Raw genomic sequence first — 19748 nt, 5'->3', positions numbered from 1 at the left:
AAGATCTGGCCTCTCAACCCCTGCAAGAATTTTAGAAGCCCGGTAATTATATCATAGGGAGTAACAAAAGCTGTTTCTAACTACATGAACGACGTAAAAGAAAAAAAAATGAATGCTGAGACATGATCTAGAGAGGGGGAGATAGGTTTGGAACTAAATTTGAGTCATATCTGTACAAATTCCTTATTTAAAGCGGAGCTCCACCCAAAAGGGGAAGTTCCGCTTTAAGGACTGTTCCCCCGCTCCCCATTAAGGATTGGTACCTTGGGGGAGCGGGTACCCGTATTCGCTCCCACTTCCGGTCCGAGCACCATGGCAATTGGAAATGGAAGGTGTCCTCCCTCCCTGTAGGCTTTTGGGACACGTTACAGGTCCCAGAAGACTACAGGGCCATTCACAAAGCACAGCACTACTCACGCATGTGCAGTGGGTACCCGGCTGTGAAGCTGCAAGCTATCACAGCCGGGTTCCCACACTGAAGATGCTGGCCTCCTGGAATACAGGACGACCGGTAACACGAGCTGCAGGGGACACACCACGGGACCGAGGGACAGGTAAGTGGCTGTTTTTTAAAAGTCAGCAGCTACAGTTTTTGTAGCTACTGACTTTTATTTTTTGACAGCGTGAGTGCAACTCCGCTTTAAGGTTTAAAATTATGCTCTCACAGCCAGTCTGCACCATTAATTGATTGCTTTATCTTAGATTACAATATCATTGAAAAGCTATAATATTTAAATAAATATGTTTTATAAGTAAATAATTAAATAAGGAATTGTTTTTGAACTTTTAGTATTTGAACATTTTGAACTGAGCTGATAACTGCAGACTTCTATAAGGTCCCATTCACACTACCCCACACACTAAACTACTGCAGTTTTCCAGTTTGGGCTGCAATTCCATTCAGCTTCCTTTTTTTTAATTTAAACTTTATTTGAAGTGCACAAAGTGACACTTCATTTATGTCACTGCACAGTTGCGTGGTGCTTTGCTCTTGCTGTGCAGTGACATGCAGGGCCATCCAGAGAGGTGCGATATTATTGTTATACAGGATACACAGTGGGGATCGAAAGTTTGGGCACCCCAGTTAAAAATTTGTATTAATGTGCATAAAGAAGCCAAGGAAAGATGGAAAAATCTCCAAAAGGCATCAAATTACAGATTAGACATTCTTATAATATGTCAACAAAAGTTAGATTTTATTTCCATCATTTACACTTTCAAAATAACAGAAAACAAAAAAATGGCGTCTGGAAAAGTTTGGGCACCCTGCAGAGTTAATATCTTGCACTGCCCCCTTTGGCAAGTATCACAGCTTGTAAACGTTTTTTGTAGCCAGCAAAGCATTTTCAGATGTCAATATCCTCTGTTTGGAATGTAATTAAGAAATTGCAGTCATCAGGAACAGTGGAAGTTAAAGCAAGATCTGGAAGACCAAGAAAAATATCAGACAGAACAGCTCGCAGGATTGTGAGAAAAACAATTCAAAACCCACGTTTGACTGGACGATCCCTCCAGAAAGATCTGGCAGACACTGGAGTTGTGGTACACTATTCCACTATAAAGAGATACTTGTACAAATATGGTCTTCATGGAAAAGTCATCAGAAGAAAACCTCTTCTACGTCCTCACCACAAAAATCATCGTTTGAACTTTGCAAATGAACATATAGACAAACCTGGTGCATTTTGGAAACGAGTTCTGTGAACCGATGAGGTTAAAATTGAACTTTTTGGCCGGAATGAGCAAAGGTACGTTTGGAGAAGAAGAGCACAGAATTTAATGAAAAGAACCTCTGTCCAACTGTTAAGCATGGGGTTGGATCAATCATGCTTTGGGGTTGTGTTGCAGCCAGTGGCACAGGGAACATCTCACGAGTAGAAGGAAAAATGGATTCAATAAAATTTCAGCAAATTTTGGATGGTAACTTGATGCCATCTGTGAAAAAGCTGAAGTTAAAGAGAGGATGGCTTCTACAAATGGATAATGATCCTAAACACACCTCGAAATCCACGGGGGATTACATCAAGAGGCGTAAACTGAAGGTTTTGCCATGGCCTTCACAATCTCCTGACCTCAACATAATTGAAAATCTATGGATAGACCTTAAAAGAGCAGTGCGTGACAGACAGCCCAGAAATCTCAAAGAACTGGAAGACTTTTGTAAGGAAGAATGGGCAAAGATACCTCAAACAAGAATTGAAAGACTCTTGGCTGGCTACAAAAAGCGTTTACAAGCTGTGATACTTGCCAAAGGGGGCAGTACAAGATATTAACCCTGCAGGGTGCCCAAACTTTTGCAGACACCATTTTTTTGTTTTCTGTTATTTTGAAAGTGTAAATGATGGAAATAAAATCTAACTTTTGTTGACATATTATAAGAATGTCTAATCTGTAATTTGATGCCTTTTGGAGATTTTTCCATCTTTCCTTGGCTTCTTTATGCACATTAATACAAATTTTTAACTGGGGTGCCCAAACTTTCGATCCCCACTGTATATAGTGCCAACAGTTTGTGCTGTGCTTTACAACGTGAGGGCAAACAGTACAGTTACAATACAATTCAATACAGGAGGAATCAAAGTGCCTTGCCCATTAGAGCTTACAATCTAAAAGGGGATGGTCAAGTGATCCAAAAGGTAATAGCTGTGGGGGATGAGCTGATTGAGAAAATAAAAGTACAGTTGTTAGGAGGAAGCAGGATAGTCTTCTCTCAAGAGAAAAGTTTTCAGGGATCGCTTTAATGTGGATAGTATAGTTGGACATTTTGGAGTAGGGATTTCCATAGGATGGGAGAGGCTCAGGAAAAGTCCTGGAGGCATCAAGCATGGGGAGGAGGTGACAAGGAAACTAGAGAGCAGGAGGTCTTGGGAGGAACGAAAAGAGTAATTTGGTTGGTATTTTGAGACTAGGTTAGTGATAAAGAAGGGTCAGAGTTGTGCATGGCTTTGTAAATTATTGTTAGTATTTTTAATTTACTTTGTTGGGTGAGTGACAGCCGATGCAGGGATTTGCAGAGACTGGTGGCACACACTGAATGGTTGGTAAGGTGGATGAGCCTGACAAACATGTTGCATTATATAGCACAGCTCTGAAACACTGCATTCTGGTGTGAACATGACACACATAAAATTGTTGTTTCTATGTCTTTACAGTTATGTGTGAGGATGGGCCTTAAATTACCTACATATGAATGTATGTTTAGTCGTTTATTTGTGGGGAAGAATATATAATAGATTTTCTGGTTTTCTTCTTAAAATATTTTATTTTGTTTTTGTATTGATTGTAGGTTTGCCAAAATTCAGGTGAGCGCATCAGCCCCAATTATTCCTTTTCGGGAAACTATAATCAGGCCACCAAAAGTAGACATGGTAAATGAAGAAATTGGAAAGCAGCAAAAAGTGGCCGTCATACACCAGAAAGAAGAGCAAAGTAAGGTGCCTGAGGGAGTCCAGATTGATGCAGATGGCTTTGTGACTGTAACCACACCAAATAAACTGGCCACTCTCCGTGTCAGAGCAATGCCACTTCCAGAAGAGGTCACCCAGCTACTAGAGAAAAACAGTGACTTGATTCGAACCATGGAGCAAGTTAACTTGGCTATAAATGAAGGCAGCAATGCTAGTGTAAATGATACAACAATTAGTAGAATTCAAGAATTCAAAGGTCAGCTAGAGCAGCATTTACAGGGTAGAAGGTGGAGAAATGCTGTCAACCAGATTTGGTCATTTGGTCCACGTCGCTATGGGCCAAATATTTTGTTAAATCACATTGAAGGTTATGAAATTCCATCTGTCTGGCAATGCCTTGAAAAAGTATCCAAACAAGGTATTTATCGGAACGTTGATAACAGCATTGTTAGTGGATTTCAGCTTGCAACCCTAGCTGGACCTATGTGTGAAGAACCTCTAATGGGTGTCTGTTTCATTGTGGAGAGACTCAATATGTGTAAATCTTTGATTCTAGAAAGGCAAGTCTCAGAAGAAATAAAACCATCAGAGGTTGAAGAGGCTTCAAATGTTGAATCTACTAATGATGGTGCAAGAAAAACCACTGATGGAAAAGACATCTTAGAAGATAGCCTGGAGGGTTCAAAAGCTCAAGACAAATCCAATAAACATAAAGGAGATGTGCTGCTTTCAGATTGCTATGGACCATTTTCTGGACAGTTAATTGCCACAATGAAGGAAGCATGTCGTTATGCTTTCCAAGTACAACCCCAAAGGCTTATGGCAGCAATGTACACCTGTGATATTATGGCCACAGCAGAAGTCTTGGGTAGGTGAAAATTGTTCTTCCATAAACTCTGATAATGTCTTGTAACAATTATTCCTTTATTACTGAAAATGACAGTTAATATGATTGCGAGCACCTGTTTGAGAGTCTATGTATTCCTGTTACGATGCGTGATGTAGCTAGACAGGCGTTTATATATTCTCTATGTTTGTTTAGACACAGATTTGATATATTGTATTGAAAGGGTGTTCAACTTTTTGAAGAGCTAGGGCCACTTAAGTGATTTGGTAACCGTTCGCGGGCCACAATGAAATGAAATGGTTCAGAATTGCACATTTTTTATTTTGAATTGCATAATGAACATTTTCCTTCTGCAGCCATTGCATGCCAGAGGGAGGGAGAGGAGGAGAAGCCGGCTTTCATCGGTTGCAGGAGGAAAATGCTGCCCCCACCGCCCCTCCTGTCCAAGTGTAAAACAGAATGTTACGGGGAGGCCGTACAGTCCTCCTGGAGCACGGGGCAGGGTCACCATTGCGGCCCCTGACGCTACACCCAATGGTTGATGGGGTGGTGGTAGAAACACATCTCAACAAAGGGGTTTTACCTCCCCCCCCCAATCTGCAAATTTAAACAAGCCCTTACTGTCCTGAGCCCCCTATAAGGCTGCTTTCACACTGATGCACTGCGGTTTTCTTGCGGGTTAGCCGTTCTTTGCCATAGACTTCTATCATGGCATGCCTGTGTGTTGCACTTTTTGAAAGCGCACCAAAACTCGTACATTCAGGAGTTTGATGCGCTTTCAGAAATCACACCAAACCCGCAGGATATAATAGAAGTCTATGGCTCAGTACAGCTAACCCGCTGGAAAGTCACAGGTGCACCGGCAGATCAGATTGAAAGTAGCCTAATAACCATTTTTTAAATATTCTAAACTGCCCATTGCAAAACTATATGATGTTTAATAAACTGGACTTTTTTTCTTCCAGCTTCTGCTGGAATTGCTCTCCAGGCTGCTAGAAAGCCCCCAGGTGAAGTGCACTTGGTATCACTCTGCCTGGGACAGGAGGCAGAACTACAGAGACAGCATCGTCTTATGTGGCTCCTGCTCACTCTACTGCCACTTGCTTCCTCCGCTTCCGTTTTCGGCTCCTTCCACTCTGATTTTCTTGATTGGCGAGTCGGAAACCCACAATCTAGGCTTGGCGACACACTATCCCAGAGTATGAAGTGATGGGCCACATCAGAGGGCTACAGTCAAGGTACCTCTGTTGTACTGTGCAGGTTCAGGGTCCTCTTAAAGTGCATTTCCATTGTTTAAAAACTTCCGTAGATTATTGAGAGCTTTCTGTATGTAGTAATATGACAAGAAGGTCACCTTCCATGGACCTTCCACTCACACTTTCAAACTCTTGAAGATTTTGTTAACTCTCCAGTCAAACTGCAGTCTCAGATACACCAATAGGTAGTTGTTGATGTGAAGTCTGGAATATTGGCTCTTAGCTTCCTAGAAAGTGAGGAGCAGCACTCACCATTCTATGTAAGTATATAGCAGTGTCTAATCCATCTGGCAGGGCACCTGTTTTGCTAAAAAAAAAATGTTCCTTGCTACTTTTAAGACCAAAGACAATAGAAGACTGGACTTTCATTAAATTATATATGTGGTCATTTTTGCAGTTAAGTGGTTTAAATTGCCTGAACATTGCTGTGAAAATGTCCTGTGTTAACTTTATTTGGAGAAGGTTCCCTACAATATCTTCTGCAGGTTTTTGTCTTCACGTTGCATTATCAAGTGCACACTGGGCATATAAAATGCTTCTCATACAGGCATTTGGCTTTTTTTTTTTTGTTTCTTCAGCCTGTATAAGCTTTGTATCAACCGTATAAACTCTATACAGCCTATGTGTCCATTCACATTAGGGCATTTAGAGATATATTTGCAGAAGAGCGTTTTTAGGCAGAAACATTTTTATGATGCTTTTTCTGGCTTGACTAGCCCATTGGAGTTCTCTTCTCTGCAACATTGTCTGATTAAGAGAAAGTTCGCTCTCATCAGCTGGACATCAAACAGAAGGCACCGAGCTTTGCACGGTCATTGACTGCATAGTCAAACAAAGATTTAAAAAAGTATTTAACCACTTCAAGTCTGGACACTTTTACCCCCTTCTTGCCCGGGCCAATTTTCAGCTTTCAGCTCTATCACACTTTGAATGACAATTGTGCGGTCATGCAACACTGTACCCATATGAATTTTTTAGCATTTTTTTGAGACAGATAAAATTTATTTTGGTGGTATTTATTCACCACTGGGATTTTTATTTTTTTGCTATATAAATGAAAATGTCCAAAAATTTTGGAAAAAAAGTGTTCTTATAAAATTTTGCAAATAAATAATCTTTCTTCATAAATCTTGGCCCAAATTTACTCGGTTATCTTTTTAGTAAAAAAAAACAAAAACAAATTAGTTCATAACCAAAAATTATAATTTTTACATTTTTATTATTTTTTTACACTGATTGCTTTTACACCCATAAAGGATGTAAAAGCAATCATTTCTCCTTCTCTCTGGCTGCATTCTTGCAGCCATTGAGAAATACTGTAAGAGCTGTTATTGCTCACAGCTTGTCAAATGGTACAAGGCTGTTGTGAATAGCCTTGTACCATGTGATCTTTGTGATCATTCACAGATTTCACAAGTAGTAAGCAATGATGTCAGAAGTGACATCTTGCATACTACTCTTCATGTGATCACTGATTGGCCAATCAGTGATCACATGATCGGAACCTCACACAGAGGCCCCTTTCAGCAGCAATTAGTGTTCCACTATGTCCTCCCAGGGAGCTCGCACAGCTTATAAATGTGGGCGCCATTTATGAACAGCAACCCGCTCCTGCACTGCTCCCGTCCGGCCGTTTATGTACATGGGCCGGACGGGAAGTGGTTAAAGTGATTCTAATGGTTAAATTTTTTTAAATGTGTTTTTTTCACAGAGCAGCCCCAATTATCTTCTTTTTGGGTCCCCCACTTGCTATGGGGGCACTCAAGCAGGCCTACTTCTGAGCCATGCTTCTGTGAATGGACACACAGAATGTGGCTTAGGCCCACCCCCTTGCTCTCTCCTCATTGGCTCACTGGCTGTGATTGGCAGCAGGAGCCAACGGCTCCCACTGCTGGCTGAGCCAATGAGAAGAGAGAGTCTTAGAACAGCTGAGGCTCTTGTGTACATCACTGGATGGAGATGGGACTCAAGTAAGTCAAAGGGGGGCTGAAGGGGAAGCTACGCCCAGAAGGCTTTTACCTTCATGCATAGAATAACTAAAGGTAAAAAAAAGTCCACCTTTAGAATTACTTCAAATTTTCAATTATGCTAAATTTTCTGCAGCACTATGGGGAGCAGTAGGGATGCAGCATTTAAAAGGTGGGCTGTTGCAAAGCCTAACCTTCTACTTTAAATTCACTGAATTCAGATTCAATCATCTGAAGCCATTGATATGTCAGTGGGTGATGCACCTGGGAAATTAATCTATTTTGTATCCGTTAACTCTGCAAAAAGAGTAGCATACAACAGAATACAATTCTCACAATGTAGAAAATTGTGCTTTATAAACAGGGCAAATAAGCACATGTATAATTATTGCTTAAGGCTAACAGCTTAGAATGCTGCTGAAATTTAGTAATTAAAGGCTTAAGAGAGAATGTATCTTATTTATAAGTGAGATGTACATGTTTCTCTGATTTATTCCGCTTAAAATTTTTGGAGCAGCTAATAAGTGACACTACTTGTACAACACCAATACCAAAAAAGTTGGGGCGCTGTGTAAAATCTACATAAAACAGAATGCTGTGATTTTTTTATATTGATATTTTTGTGTACTACTCTGATGGTATACAACCTCTGCTAAGGTCCCATGAGGCTACAAGAATAAGTGGTATCTAGGCACTGTCATACACACGGAAGCGCTCTGCTGATTCTGCTTTAGAATTATGTGTTAAAAGATACATTTTTACTGTTAGCTTTGCCACATACACGTATGATAAGTACCACATTAGACAGTCAAACGCTAGGTTCTATGAATAGGTCCGCTTTAAAGACTACATTTAGTCAAAACAGATTTTTCTTTTTAAATCTGCACAAGAGGCATTACTTACAGTCAGTACAATGTGTCCCTTGTGCTGATGGTTGCAGAATTAGCTGAAATCTTCTGTCCCCTTATCCCTCCCCCCACCACCCACGCCCACCTGCAATAGTCCTCTGGTGAACCAGCAAACACAAATGCTCCTGCGCTTGGGGATGGACTCAATGCAGGCTGCAACCACATTAAGAATGTCCTGGAAGATGCACACCTTGCTGCCCTCAACAGACCGGGGGAATCCAAATATACTGAATGAGGAAAGAACAAAGAGAGGGCGCACGGGCCTAGTGCATTACCATAAAAATTGTTTAATAAGAAATAAAATATGTGTTGTACTCACAAACGACAATATAGTCAAGGCACATCATAAAAGAACAGCTGGGTCTACACTGCGCTGAGTAACAGTCCGTAATGGGGAATGTAGACATCCAATAGGCTGACGCGTTTCGAGGACTTGCCTCTTCCTCAGAGAGTGGCTCTGGCCTAGGCCTGTGCGCCTTCTCTTTGTTTTTTCCTCATTCATAGTCCTCTGGTACCCTGTGGGTTACAAGAGCTGAGAGTTATGTCATATGCACGCATCAAGAGTACCAACTACACCCACATTTCTGCACATCTCCATTTATAGAAGCTGTACTGGAGCTTCCATGAATAAAACCTGATCTCTGAATGGAGGACAAGGGATTAAAGACAGGTCTTCCTCATCCATTCATAGAGTGATTTTTGCTAACACAAAATCGGAAGATTTCAACTAATTCTGTAGTCATCAGCCCAATGGACACATCACGTACACTGTGATTAATGTCCCTTGTGCTGGTTTTTTAAAAACTCTTTTGATTAAACCTAGGCTTTAAGGAATTCATTATGTGGGCAACTCTGTAAGTTTAACTCTAGCAAAATAGATAAGTGCACAATTGAATTGCATATTCTTAGTTGTTTAATCTGCCAATTGATTTATGGTTCTTTATAGTTCATTATGGTGAATCACACTTTCCTGTCGTACTGCATAGCCAGGATGTTGGTGTCCCTAGGCACCATGCAGCTTATCAGCTTCCATCTGCATCTGTCTCCTCATTGGATGATGACACAAAAAACAATCTAACGGTGTAATTTTCCTCTTGTAAGGAACCCAAGCATCTCCCCCTCCAGCTCACCTTGACTAAAAACATGTTTGATTGGCAGCATCATAAAATGCAGCTCACTGTCCACATCTATCCACTCCTCCTCTGAGTAGCACTGTGCAGAAATGTATTGAGTTCTTAAAGAAGAACTTCAGATTCCTGTGGCAAAAACACAAAATACATTCACATGACCATGATGTAAATATGTTCAAATTTACCCTAGTAAATCTTTTAGCACTTCTTGATCTGCCAAAGGCAAAAAGTAAATGACCCCCCTGACAACAAGAATAATTATGAGTTTTAGCTGATGTCTGGGGATAAAGGAGAATGTCATGTGTCTAGGCAAGGAATACTAGATTTAAGGTGAGCCTGGAAATATGTAAGCTGTCATTTTTAAAGGTACAGTTTGCAGGGCTGTCATTTCGATCATTGACCCACCACTTAGCCACTGCTAAAAGCATTTACAGTGGTTATAAAAAGTCTACACCCCTGTTAAAATGTCAGGTTTCTGTGATAAAAAAAAAAAAATGACACAAAGATAAATAATTTCAGAACTTTTTCCACAATTAATGTGACCTATAAACTGTACAACTCAATTGAAAAACAAACTGAAATCTTTTAAGGGGGAGGGGGAGAAAACATAAAAAACTAAATATAATGCAGTTGCATAAGTGTGCACACCCTCTTATAACTGGGGATGTAGCTGTGTTCAGAATTAAGCAATCACATTCAAAATACTGTTAAATAGAAGTCAGTACACACCTGCCATTATTTAAAGTGCCTCTGTTCTAGTAGGTCTTTTCTAACATTTTCTTAGTCGCATCCTACAGCAAAAGCCATTGTCCATAGAGAGCTTCCAAAGCTTCAGAGGGATCTCATTGTTAAAAGGTATCAGTCAGGAGAAGGGTACAAAAGACTTTCCAAGGCATTAGATAGACCATGGAACACAGTGAAGACAGTCATCATCAAGTGGAGAAAATATGGTGCAACAGTGACATTACCAAGAATAGGAGGTCCTTCCAAAATTGGTGAAAAAATTAGAAGAAAACTGGTCTGGGAGGCGGCCAAGAGGCCTACAGCAACATTAAAGGAGCTGCAGGAATATCTGGCAAGTACTGGCTGTGTGGTACATGTGACAACAATCTCCTGTATTCTTCATATGTCTGGGCTAAGGGGTAGAGTGGTAAGAAGGAAGCCTTTTCTTACGAAGAAAAACATCCAAGCCCAGCTAAATTTTGCAAAAATACATCTGAAGTCTCCCAAAAGCATGTGGGAAAAAGTGTTATGGTCTGAGGAAACTAAGGTTGAACTTTTTGGCCATAATTCCAAAAGATATGTTTGGCGCAAAAACAACACTGCACATCACCAAAAGAACACCATACCCACAGTGAAACATGGTGGTGGCAACATCATGCTTTGGGGCTGTTTTTCTTCAGCTGGAACTGGGAATTGTGAACAGTTCCAAATAGCAGTCAATATTGGCACAAACCCTTCAGGCTTCTGCTAGAAAGCTGAACATGAAGAGGAACTTCATCTTTCAGCATGACAATGACCCAAAGCATACATCAAGATCAACAAAGGAATGGCTTCACCAGAAGAAGATTAAAGTTTTGAAATCGCCCAGCCAGAGCCCAGACCTGAGTCTGATAGAAAATCTGTGGGTTGGTCTGAAGAGGGCTGTGCACAGGAGATGCCCTCACAGTCTGACCGATTTGGAGTGTTTTTGCAAGGAAGAATGGCCAAATATTGCCAAGTCAAGATGTACCATGCTGATAGACTCATACCCAAAAAGACTGAGTGCTGGAATAAAATCAAAAGGTGCTTCAACAAAGTATTAGTTAAAGGGTGTGCACACTTATGCAACCATAATATTTTAGGTTTTTATTTTTACTTCCCTCCACGTAAAATATTTCAGTTTGTTGTTCAACTGTGTTGTACAGTTTATAGGTTACATTAAAGGTGGAAAAAGTTCTGAACTGATTTATCTATGTCTCAACACGGCTGTGTAGACTTTTTATATCCACTGTCGGTTTGAGATTCAGATTCCTCAGACTTCACTGGTTGTGTACTTGTTCCAGGTCAGTACTCACTAGTTAGTTCTGTTTGTTTATATGACTGAGGACTAGTTGAAATGATGTGTAGAGAATGGAGGGTGGAGAGGACTGCTGTAGGTTAGAACTTATTTTGCCCATGTTAGAGCAGCGATTCTTGCCAGGGTTCTGCGGAAGGCAAGGGTTCCTCCAGAGGTTGCTATGGGCTCCTTGAGCTGTAGCTGTTTGACCTCCCATCTGATGGTGCCTTCATAGTTTTGGGTCCAATGCCAGAGTATGACACCAATAATTTATTTCTTATTGGTATTTATATAGTACAGACAATATATGCAGTGCTTTACATACTGTATATATTGTACATTCACATCAGTCCCTGCCCTCACGGAGCTTACAATCTAAGGTCCATAACTCGCATTCATACATACACAATCTAGGGCCAATTTAGACAGGAGCCAGTTAACCGACCAGCATATCTTTTGGAGTGTTGGAGGAAAACGGTGTACTTGGAGGACACTCATGGTTGCACAAGGAAAACATGTACTTAGTGTCATGGTTGGGATTTGAACCAATGACTCTAGTGCTACTAAGCAGAAGTGCTAACCCGTATGCCATCGTGCTGTCCTATATTCTGTCTAGCTGTTTGTAACGGTCGCCATTATTTCTACTGATCATCAATGTTAGGGAAATTCTTTCCCCCTGAACTGCCAAAGAATTAATTTTAGTAGAGGTTCCCTGAGAGCTGATAATAAATTAAGGGTCCTTCAGGGGTAAAAAGACTGCGAAAGAGACTTTTGGGTTCCAGTTGGTTTGTAATGTAAAACAACTGGGCTAAATAGTTATTTGTGTTATGGCTGGAGCTCCACTTTGATTACACAGGCATAATATCACAAATCCCCTTCAGTTTAAAGTGGAACTAAACCCAAAAATGTTAACTGTCTCCCAAAACAGTCACATTCAAGGCATGTCCTGAGTGTCACATATGTATGTGCTCTTGTCCAAACTGTCAAACTATCAAATTGCTGGTATCATAATTGGCCACATGTTCAGCACCATGACAAGTGCAGATCAAATAGAGCCTAAGAGGGCAGCTTTCTTGGCTGTAAAGGATAGGAGGGTTAAGTTAGTTTGTGTATTCACAGCATTGTTAATTGACGGCATTATAGTTGACTTCAGTTGTGTGGTTTTGTAGATTGCCTTGAAGGTGATGAGTAATAAATTGCACAAATACTGAATTATTGAGCTGTTTTCATGTGTTTTTCTCAATGCTTTAAGAAAGTAACATCGCCACGAGTTGCCCAAGTCTTGTTTAGACTTGCACAAGTGCAGGTGCAGGATCATTGTGTCCTTGCGTAATCGAAAACCTCTTATGTAATATAGCCCTAAGGAAGAAGAAGTGACCTTTATGAATGTGTAGATTTTTTTTTTTTATTGTAAATCATTTCTGCATTTGTCAGTAATTCATTTTACACCAGAAAACCAGTTTAACCCATTTGTAGTCACAGTAACGTGGAAGGACCTTAAGTAAAGTCTCCTTTTAATGTTTTTTTTTAATTTGAATATTGTTGAAAGTGCAGCTAAATGTACAAAATGTATCAATGAGTACACATGCTCACAACCCATGCAGGGGTGGAGTTCATAAGTTAAAAAACAGAAGGTGTACAATAGAATCTTACAGGAATATGATACATGGCTTGTGCACAAAGTTTATTAGAGATGTTAACGTATCGGGGGATTCCCCAAGAGCTAATGTAAAAGAAATAGAGCTACAGTGCTTGGCATAAATGAGTACACCCTTTTTGAAAAGTAAGATTTTAATCAATATCTCAATGAACACAAGAACAATTGCCACATTTTGAGTTTTATAGAACCTTTGTTTAGCTCATTACATGAAAGCAAGGTTAATAATATAACTTCCAAAATCTTCAGTTTTACTCAAATTAGTTGATGCAAAAATGGATACACCCCACTACAAAAACTACTCCATCTAGTATTTTACATATATGACCTCCATGATTTGAAAGGACAGCACCAAGTCTTCTAGGCATGGAATGAACAAGTTGGCGACATACTGCAACATCTATCTTTTTCCATTCTTCAAGAATGACCTGTTTTAGAGCTTGGATGGAGAGTGATGTTCAACTTGTCTCTTCATAATTCCCCATAGCTGTTTGATTGGGTTCAGATCAGGAGACATACTTGGTCACTGAATCACTTTCACCCTGTTCTTCTTCAGAAATGCAACAGTGGCCTTAGATATGTGTTTTGGATCATTGTCATGTTGGAAAAGTGCACTACCACCAAGGGTACAGAGTGATGGTAGTATCTTCTCTTTCAATATAGAGCAGTACATCTGTGAATTCATGATACCATCAATGAACTGCAGCTCCCCGACACCATCAGCACTCATGCAGCCCCACAGAAAGACACTGCCACCACCATGTCTCACTGTAGGCACCATGCATTTTTCTTTGTACTCCTCACCTTTGCAACGCTATACAGTTTTGAAGCCATTAGTTCCAAAAACATTTATCTTGGTCTCATCACTCCAGAGTACAGAGTCTAGGGGGGCTTTTTTGTGCATGGGTTTTAGGAGAGGCTTCCTTCCTGGACGACACCTATGGCATCGCATTCCTCTGCAGTGTACGCAATATTTTGTCATGGGAAACAATCACCTCAGTTTGGCTTTCTACTTCTTTAGCTAATCGCAGTGAACTTGCATGGTGATTTTCTTCAGCCCTTCTCATCAGAAGATGCTCCTGTCGAGTTGTTAACTTTTGTGGACGGCCTGGATGTCTCTGTGAGATGTTGCAGTACCATCTTTGTTAAATGTTTGTATTATTTTTGCTTCAATATTCTGACAGAGAAGTAAAGCTTTGCTGATCTTCTTGTAGCCTTCACCTTTTTTGTGTAAAGAAATTATTTTCTTTCTCAGGCCTTTTTTCTGACATTTCTCTTCTATGTGGTGCCGTTGCTGACAGCATGAAATAGGAAGGGGTTTTCTTTGTTAAGTAAAGCCCTTTTATAATCAACTGTCTGCTTGACCCCTATTTAATGAATACTTAGACTCACCTGTAGTTGAATTCTTGTTAATTAGGATTTTGTTGTTTAAAATTTAGCTTTACTCCTAAGACTTTCATAGGTGTGTTTTAATTTTTGCAACATATTCTTGAATTAATTTGTTAGGAAAAATAATTTTTTGGGTGTGCAAATGAACAAACATTGTTTGTACTCAATGGAGTTTTGTAGTATAGTGTCCCATAGAAAATGTTGATTCTGAAAGGAAAGTAAAGGTTTTTTGACAAATCTGTTGGGGTGTACTCATTTATGCTGAGCACTGTATATCCTAAGCTTTGGTTGATGTAGCCGTAGAAGGGTTGTCAAGCCAGCATGACCATACTTTTTGAAATTTCTATTGCAGTAAGTGGCTTGATACAGAAGTTAGTTAGAATTCAAAAATTGCATCCAGAACCTGGATGATAGAGGGAGATTACTTTTTCCAACACATGGTGACAGCCTTCCTGGTATAGAACAATAAGAAGCTTAAAAGCATCCACATTGCCCTTGTGTTCCTCACTAGGTCCAGCAAGCAGTACCTAAGTGTGCAGTGGATTTGTATGTGGGTCAAACAGCTGATGACTTCAATAATATCTGTCCAATATAAAGTGATGGTCAGGCAAGTCCAGAAAATTTAAAAGAATCACCCATCGGGTGCGTGCCGCACCCTCTCTTCAGCAGGCAAAGGAGATATCCAGATTCATTCTGTAGAGCCTGTATGGGGTATAATAAGCATGATGAAGAATTTTTAATTGGATCAGCTTGTCCCTTTCTGACACCAGGTGAGTAAAGGGAAAGTCTCACACCACCGACCAATCATCCTCATCCAAGTCAGGAACATCTAGTCTCCATTTCTGATGTAGTAAAGATAACTCAGGAATACCAGACATAATAAGGTACTGATACAATACTAAGGTTGGTTTTTCAATAATTGTTACACGCACATGGAGCACAGATTCAAGACCACAGAAGGCATGGGAAACCTGCAAATATCAGAATTGTTAATGGGGAGTCAAATTAAAGGCAAAGGACACTAAAGGCTAGGGGATGGTGATATATGTTCCAACAATTTGACCTGAAACTTAGCTCAAGCTAGTGGGTTGGGGATCATATAAAAATGGGAGGGAAAGGGAGAGAAGCGTTCAACCATAATGGGGTAAGAGGAAAGAAGGAGGTAGGTGGAAGGGCCTTCCATTGTAAACTCATCCTCCAAGCTTTCAGTGTGGTTCACATAGATGGAGTTAAGTTGTAGGGGGCTTTCAGACCCTGAAACAATAAGCACTTTATTGCTTTATGGTAGCAGATTTACCAAGCCTGATATACCGTATCTGGTGCATTTTCCCTGCACAGCAAGAGAGGACACCAGTGTGACCGTTCCAATGTGTTCAGTTTTTATATATATTTTCTCTCAGCCCAGTTTCCAATTAATTTAATAGATGGCCAGATTTAGGTGTAAAAGGACTATGGGTTGGTTAATTAATAGATTACTGTTTTACTTGATTAGGCACTATAACTATATAGGATAGGTTTGGTTAATCAAGTCAATTAGGCAGTAAAAGTGGTTGTAAACCTGAAGGATTTTTACCTTAAAGCATTCTGTGCATTAAGGTGAAAAACCTTGTATGTTCACTTCCCCTCCAGCCTCACCAAATACTTGAGCCCGATGTTAATCCAATGCTGTGCCTGAAAGCAACTGCACTGCTTTTTCTCTCTTCCCTCACTGGAGATGGAGGCAGCAGCAGGAGCCATTGGCTACTGCTGCTGTCAATCATATCCAGTGAGGCAGGGGCGGGACCAAGCCACACTGTCAAGGTCCTACCTTTTCCCTGAGGTTGTGTTACTCCATGTGCTGGTGTCCATCTTGGATTCTGCTGTGCATGGTGGGAATCCTTTTATGCCTTCAGGTCTCTGAGGTCCATCCCCCAGAGGGGCGTGGCTGATGACATATAAGCCTGTGGCCCGCACATGCTCTTTGCTCTTGTGTCTTGTGTCTTTGTGTTGCTATTACTCTGTTCTGACTCTTGTGACTCTCCTGGTATCTGATTCGGCTTGTGACTTGACTATTCTTTGTATTCTCCTTTGATCTGACCCTCTGTTGCTGAACCCGGCTCGTGACCTGTGATTCTCGTCTGCTGTCCTGTACTGTTTTGTCCTGCTGTTGTTGACCCCGGCCTGTCTGACTACTCTTTTGTCTCTTCCACCAGCTACACGCCATTGGCGGCAGCCATTACCGCAGCTGAGGTGTCTCGGGGGCCGCGACCTGGTTCCTGGCTGCGTCAAGTTCATCCCCACCATCAGGGGCCCTGGTGAAGGGCAGCCTGGGACTTAGACTCCGCGCCCTGAGGGACTACGGTCTGTGGGTGGTGGTTGTCATCAGCCAGTGCGTTACATTGTTAGGCCTGCCTGTCCGTTCCTCGGCTCCTGTACTGACACACACTCTGTATGTCAACACACACAGCTAGCTCAGGATCAGTCTCGCACGTGTGCCACTATAGGACGTTGCTTCCTGTGGTGGCACATGTAGAAGAGGAGGAGCAGAGAGTTCTAATGGGGGACCTGAGATAAGGAGGGGGGCCGCTCTGTGCAAAACCATTTCACAGAGCAGTAAGTATAAAATGTTTGTTATTAAAAAAATAATAAAATAATTTTACAATCACTTTAATTCAGGTTGATTAATAGGTTAATGTGCTGTTTTTATCCTATTGTGAAGAGAAGATAATCAGAACTGTTAATTGATTTGTTAGGTTAAAGTGCTATTAAACCCAAAACCAAAAATGTAATATATGGCGGTGGTGGCTGCATTAGTTTTTTTAGGCGTTTCACCTGGTGTTCTAGCCAGTAACACACCTCCTGTATTAGAGTGCCCCCACTCTGGATGAAGGAGCACAGGGGGGCATCTTTGGACATCAGTATTGTCAGTGTGTGGGAAGGGGAGTGTTAATTTTATTAGATTTAAAGTGTTTGTAAAGACTCAAGGTTGAACATGCAGAGCAGCAGCTGGGGAACGAGCCTGCTTGGGTGCCCCCATAGCAAGCTGCCAGGATTGCCGGCGGGATACTCGAGAAGAGGAGGATCAGGGCTGCTGTGTGCAAAACCACTGCACAGAGCAGGTAAGTATAACATATTTGTTCTTTTTTTTTTTTTGCCTTTAATATCACTTTAATTATAAAGTAATTTACTATATTAGTTTCTGTATTAATTAACTTCTAAACCGGCACCATAAGCAAAAATTATTTTTTTAAATTTTGCACAATGTTTCAGTATAATTTTGGAAGTGCCAATTTTGTAAAAAAAAAAAAAAAACCCTAAGTACAGCCTTTCCCACAAGTGATGTGGAGTGTCAGATTGTTCCCTGATGGAACAACTATTTCCAGTATCTGCCATGTGTGTCCTCAATAGTCTTCTCCATCAGATGTTGTGATTTTGGACCAGGAGGGAGCATTTCAGTGTGATACCTTTAAGGCTGGAGTAGTTTGGTGCCTTGCTGTGCGAATGAAATATGCACACAGTCTTGGGCGATTCGATATTAATATAAGAACAAAATCATTTTTTCCTTCTAATCTTAATTGAGCAAGAAGGAGATGTTTTGAAGTTTCTTCAGAACAAAAAAAGCCATTCCGAGACATTTTAAAGCCTCAAAATGTATTTTTTACACTGAGAACTTCAAGGCCCAAGGCACATTTTACAAATGTTCTTCATCAGCCTTTTAAATCCTTACTTCTAAAAGAACACTATCCGACAGGCTCTGGGCTATCGTCCCAGCGTTCGCTTGTTGTATTGCAGACCTCAAAAATACATGGCATTCAAAAAAATGTGTACATTAAAAAAAATAATAGATTTTTTTTTTTCATGTAATTGTAATGAAGTTATCAAGGTTTCTAATTAAAATATCTATTTATAGCTTATATAAATATCTTATTTATACCTTTTCATAAAAATAGTTTTCTGCTATGCTGGTTTTGTCATAGATGCAAAAACAGTTTGCTAATTAAAGCGGAACTACGCTGCATCTGAGCCAAATGAGACAAACCAAAACTCCATTTAATTCATTTTTAATATTCAAAGCAAACTTCCCCATCCATCCATGTCTCTGTGCCTTATTTTACTAAGAAATCACTTGTTAAAACACCCTCCTAGGATTTCTGACTATGGCCATCTTGAGTAAGAGCTGATAATTCATGTAGCATTTACTTCCTGTAATCCATCTGCCCTTAGTTCAGGCATGCATGAAGGAGGGTGTGCTTAGCTGAGATAACCCCTCCTCCCCTTCTGAAGATTCCTGGGATGTATGACATTTGCCTAGGCAAGAAACCAGGAAATTAAAAAAAAGTTTAAAACAAGTAAATATGATATACTTTCCTATCTATTTACTAATGCTAGCAGCATAAGGATTGAAAATAGTCCTTGTTAATAGTTCCACTGTTACCCTGCTATGCCTATGCAGAAAAGGGGCTTCTGTAGATAAAACAAAAACTGTGCACCTTGTACTAAATTGAAAAATGTTCTTGCCATAGATGTACTTAATTTACTTAGCTGCTGAAGCCTGGCTAACAAACTCCCAGAGATGGCATCATCACATCCTGCCTTGTTTCTAGGACATTGCTAAGACACTCCCAGCTGATTTGAACCCATGCACACATGCACGCTCTCTCCCTTGGCGCTGGAGCTCTGAGCTCAATGATGCTAACTGTTGGCGCTATTTAAATCCTGTATAATAGTAATGCTATAGTGGGGAGGAGATAGTAGACCACACATTTGCGGGGGTTTGAGTGCTCACCCCTGTAATGGTGGGTGTGAGCAGTAACAGCTGGAAGTGTCTTATCAACGTCCTATCAAACATGGTGAGATGGAATGATGCTATCTAGAAGTTTTTCAGCCAGGCCGTGGGAAGTCCATAAATGGCCTGCATCTATAGTAAGGGCACAGCTGCCCAGTTTGTTTTTATCTACAGTCGTCCCTTACCTATAAAGGTGAACTTACCCTTTAATGCTTTGACTTTATTAACCGCTTCTCGACCACCCTATAGCAGAACTACTACTACAGAGCAACAGGACTGTGCAAAATCACGTATGGGGGTGCACGCGAGCCGCTCTACCCACGCCGCCATTGGCAGCTACAGATGTCGATCACCGGGTCCCAGCCAGATATTCCCCGCCGGCAC

At 40.8% G+C, this 19748-nt stretch overlaps 1 protein-coding gene across 1 annotated transcript in view; it reads left to right on the top strand.

Annotated features, from left to right (window-relative positions):
- The window catches only part of EFL1 (elongation factor like GTPase 1), a 601029-nt gene that overhangs the window by 502861 nt on the left and 78420 nt on the right, over positions 1-19748 (top strand). Inside the window, exon 18 of the mRNA XM_089676417.1 lies at positions 3287-4275. Within this exon, the coding sequence (XP_089532543.1) occupies positions 3287-4275 (989 nt within the window). The remainder of the gene's footprint in view (positions 1-3286; positions 4276-19748) is intronic.

The sequence above is a fragment of the Staurois parvus genome, unplaced genomic scaffold, assembly GCF_062004578.1.
Source record: "Staurois parvus isolate SC_StPar_1 unplaced genomic scaffold, SC_StPar_1.0 ptg000168l, whole genome shotgun sequence".
Taxonomy (NCBI): domain Eukaryota; kingdom Metazoa; phylum Chordata; class Amphibia; order Anura; family Ranidae; genus Staurois; species Staurois parvus.
Note: the sequence above shows the minus strand (reverse complement) of the source record. Positions and strands in the feature narration are given on the sequence as shown.